This window comes from Lactuca saligna, chromosome 5, assembly GCF_052625555.1.
Source record: "Lactuca saligna cultivar CGN05327 chromosome 5, ASM5262555v1, whole genome shotgun sequence".
NCBI lineage: Eukaryota > Viridiplantae > Streptophyta > Magnoliopsida > Asterales > Asteraceae > Lactuca > Lactuca saligna.
Window position 1 is genome coordinate 314,709,801 of NC_136421.1, and position 4,130 is coordinate 314,713,930.

General features: G+C 32.9%; 1 protein-coding gene across 3 annotated transcripts; it reads right to left on the bottom strand.

Moving 5' to 3' along the window:
- Positions 1-366: 366 nt before the first annotated feature.
- Positions 367-3,775, bottom strand: LOC145048650 (RNI-like superfamily protein). Of its 3 annotated transcripts, none has more exons than XM_078997212.1 (11): positions 3,416-3,775; positions 2,514-2,689; positions 2,178-2,375; positions 1,979-2,089; positions 1,821-1,906; positions 1,551-1,672; positions 1,414-1,478; positions 1,204-1,330; positions 1,026-1,090; positions 800-871; positions 367-676 (listed from the first exon to the last, which is right to left on the bottom strand). In XM_078997212.1, the coding sequence occupies exons 1-11, from the start codon at positions 3,734-3,736 to the stop codon at positions 484-486; spliced, it is 1,536 nt and encodes a 511-aa protein (XP_078853338.1). In that variant the 5' UTR covers positions 3,737-3,775; the 3' UTR covers positions 367-483. The 3 variants fall into 3 exon arrangements, with proteins under 3 accessions (XP_078853338.1, XP_078853337.1, XP_078853336.1); XM_078997211.1 differs by having other exon boundaries at positions 367-673; positions 1,204-1,339; XM_078997210.1 differs by having other exon boundaries at positions 1,204-1,339.
- Between the last annotated feature and the right edge of the window lie 355 nt (positions 3,776-4,130).

Here is a 4,130-nt window from a genome sequence, read left to right on the forward strand (position 1 = left end):
TAGCTCATCTTTCATCTTATTTGGATAGTATAAATAGTGAACCATATGTATTAGGCACTTGATGATTTTATCACAAGTATTGGAATAAAAATTCTCTCTACTCTTATTTCTTTCTTTACTTTATAATTTATATTGTAATTTGATCATATTTTATATTTTATAACATGTAATTGAATTGAATGTACTTAGTTTAGAATTTGTTAGTTTAAGGCTTTAAGCGGCCCTTTTTCTTATAGAAAGAAAAAAAAGCCTACAAAGATGGGCCATTATGTTTTGAGAATATATGATAGAATAAACAAGTATAACAAGTAATTTCATTTTGTTTATTTTCAGTTTGCATCTTCATCCAGGTTAAACAGAAAACAATAGCCACTAAATTACAAGTTTATTTTCCAAAATAAGAATTCCATTACACGATATTAATTAATTTGAATGTATGGAATCTACGTTATTCTATGTGTCGTCGGAAAAACCAAGCTAAAACTAATCTGAATTTTCCTCCTCGTAACTTACAAAACTGGTTTCAACACTGTCTTCATTACCACTACCGCTACCATGATCCAATGTGCTCATAAAAACCGATCCATCAGATCCAGATGTATCCGACTGTGATGCTGATGGCGATGGTAAACTCACGTCACTTCCCGTTGTCATTTCTTCAACCTCAATGTAACTGCTGCATATAATACACACACACATATATATATATATATATATATATATATATATATATATATATATATATTTTTCAACAAAACCAATATTATATATATGACATTTCCTTCACAAAAAATCATACCTTCCTACTGGAAATTCTGCTACCAGACAGAAATCAGGCCTCTGTTCCAATACTTCCTTTATAGGAATAAAACTGCATACATAATTAATTCCCAACCAATTTCTAAATTTCTTCTTTACAAAAATATATATATATATATATATATATATATATATATATATATATATATATATATATATATATATATATTCAACTAATAACAAATGACATGACTCTCTCTGCCTACCTGGCACTGTAACATCTATTGTACCAGTCACCCTCGCATGCTAGACCTTCCCTGTTAGATATGTCCTGTTCTCCCAAATATTTCATTTTCGTTTATCAATATTATTATTACATCTCTCATACAAAAACAAATTAACAAAACAAAAAATATGAATGATTTTAATTTTTTTACTACGTACAAGGTGTTTGAGGTGTCTGAATTCGCCTGCAAGAACAGCTGCCATAAAGCGTTCCACTTCAATTTCCTTGAGATGCATGCAGTCCCTTAAAATCATCACCTCCAAATTATCTCCACCACCATTCGCACTAAGGTTCCTATCATTTCAATTTTCAATTTTCATTTTTCAAATTTTAACTCCAATAATAGTCATCAACACAATTTTGCTTACTTTAAGAAGGAACCCGTGAATGAGTAAGATGTTGAAAGGTCAATATGTTTCAATTTCTGTAGCCCCTGAAAAAATTAACAACATACTTCAATACATTTTGTTAGATGTTAGTAGGAAATAACAAGAAGCAACTGTACCTTCACCAGCATACGGGCCTTGTAGTCATGGAGTTTGAATCCTTTTAGTGCTAAAGTTGTTATGTTAGGACAGTTGACCACAAATTCATTGCAGGTTGGGAATTTTAAACCATCGTCTCTACCTGTATTGTATATGTGGAGAAAATAAACTATCCTAATACAATTTTTTTTTTTTTTTTTTCTAATTCACAATAATGTGTTGATAAGAAAAAATTAATCAAAGTATGTTGCTATTTCTTGTAAAAAAGAGGTACATAACAATTAACATACCTGTTTTTGAAGATTCAAAGACCAAACGTTCTAACAGGGGACAATTTTTGCTTATCGACTCCAAAGTATGCCTCAACTCAACATGCCTATCAGTATCATAACAGTATTTCTTTAGTGAATGGGAAAATTGTGTCAAGAAAATAAAATAAAGGACTTACAGGCCGACGATTTCAAGATCAAGGAGAGATGGGCAAGCTGATAATGATGCCCAGAGGGCAGTATTGTCCATTCTTTCAATGTTGAATAGGTGCAATCTCCTTAAATGAGCCCTAATACATGATACAGATAAAACCTCACAACATATATAGTAGAGAGTATACAGGATTGATTCACTTGCTCTAAATAAAGAAAACATACCCAGGTGCACCACCATTAACACTCAAAGAACTCAAGCATGATCTTGTTAGAATGGAAGATTCTTTTCCTTGCCTTGAGCGCTTGTCATTCCATGAGAATCCTGATGCATCATTAGAGTTCCTAATGCTATAAACTAATGGCTGAGATGAAAAGAAAGGAGGTGCAGGAATAGGTGGCAATACACCAAGCTTGATAGACCTGATATGTCACAAAAAAACTATCAAGGACAAATAAATATATATATATATATATATATATATATATATATATATATATATATATATATTTGTATTTGTATACCATATATATCCCACATAAAGGAGAAAAACATGTTACCTAAGTGCACCTCCAGCTCGATGAATCATGGTAGACACCACAGCGTTATTTACTTTGGGGACTATTGTAGCCAAGTCAATGTTAGCAAAACACAGAGGATCCATAGCACACTTCTGAAAAAATGAACATGTAGCCGCAGCATAACACACACTTTGTGTATCCAGCATTGAAAAAACCTATGGATCATTATACGATACAAACAACTGAAGTTAAGAAACAATAACAAACAAGAGAGAGAAAATTAAATTGAATAAACAGATCGAAATCAAATACCCAATATAGCATACAAGACAAATGAGTGAAGTTCACAAACAAGAAAATTAAATTGCAGAGAAACATCCAAACTAAATAATGCTTCTTTCATATCTTAATTCACGAGGATATGTACAGAAAATAGAACTAAGACCATTCGCATAGACAGATCGAAATAGGATCCAAATCAAAAAGTTAATACATTATATATACAAGACAAGCAAGTGAACTAAAAAAAAATACAAATACATTAATCAGATAAGGAAGCAAAGCCATAGAGCGATAGAAAATTTCACATAAGCATGACTTCCTTCTTCCACATCCTAATAAACCAGACTATCAACAGAAAACAAAATTTGAAACAATAAATATTTGCTTAAATAGATAGAAATATAATCCACAAAACTCAACAAATCAAAGGAATCACATAAATTAAGATTTAAAAAAAAAAAAAAAAAAAAAACAATAATTTAATGAGATAAGGAAGCAAGCCATAGCACAAGAGGAGACAACTGAAACTCCGATATCATTTGAACTAGATGCAAAACATGATACACTTCTTCCTTGTACTAATTCTCGATAGCGTAAAAAAAATTATTCGCATAAACAGATCGAAACATAATCAAACAAATAAAAAAAAATCGATATACCTTGATGGTGAGGTCGGGTGAGAGTGGCCAGATGACGGCGTTATGAGAGGAGGAGCATTTCCGAGCAGATCGATTACCAGCTTCAAGTAAAAGAGATCCGAGATGCAAAGCTCGTTGAATCAACTGATTTTGATCGGAATCGGAGGACGTACATTCGATGAGGCGGTCGAATGAGGCGCTGATTGAGGGGGAATCGGGGAGAGCTAAGAAGGATGTTAAGATAGCGTCCATGTTGAAGTGATCGGAAGAAGAATCAGATGACGTAGGTTTGGGGGAGGAGCAAGGGCGTTTGGCCATGGAAGAGGAGAGAAGGGAATCCATTGGAGGACAAGGGGGTGGGGGTGGGGTGGGGGAGGGGGTAGGGGTGGTTTACTTTAACAGGGAGCGAGTGAGAGTAAAGAAGAGGAAAGGGGTACGGACGAGTGACACGTGCGGTGTAGATTGCGTACGTGTAGGTCTAGATTGGTCGCTTCAATCCACAGATAGAAAGGTGTTTATTGGATGACTTCAATTTTTATTTCTCTTTATATCAAATACAATAAATAAATTAACGGATTAAAGTGTCTTTTAAACGGGAACAATATAAATCTCTTTAATGAGAAAACAATTTCTATTTTAAACTCTATAATTCAAAAGTTAATATCATAATATATATGTAATCTAATAAAATAACTATCGATTGATTTTAGTCTTTTACCATACAATATACTTTATT

Coding starts and splice junctions, on each gene's coding strand:
- LOC145048650 (XM_078997210.1), bottom strand. CDS start 3,736: ATGGATTCCCTTCTCTCCTCTTCCATGGCCAAACGCCCTTGCTCCTCC. Junction 1,673..1,820: donor CTTTGAATCTTCAAAAACAG/GTATGTTAATTG, acceptor TATACAATACAG/GTAGAGACGATGGTTTAAAA. Junction 1,340..1,413: donor TTCACGGGTTCCTTCTTAAA/GTAAGCAAAATT, acceptor TTGAAATGATAG/GAACCTTAGTGCGAATGGTG.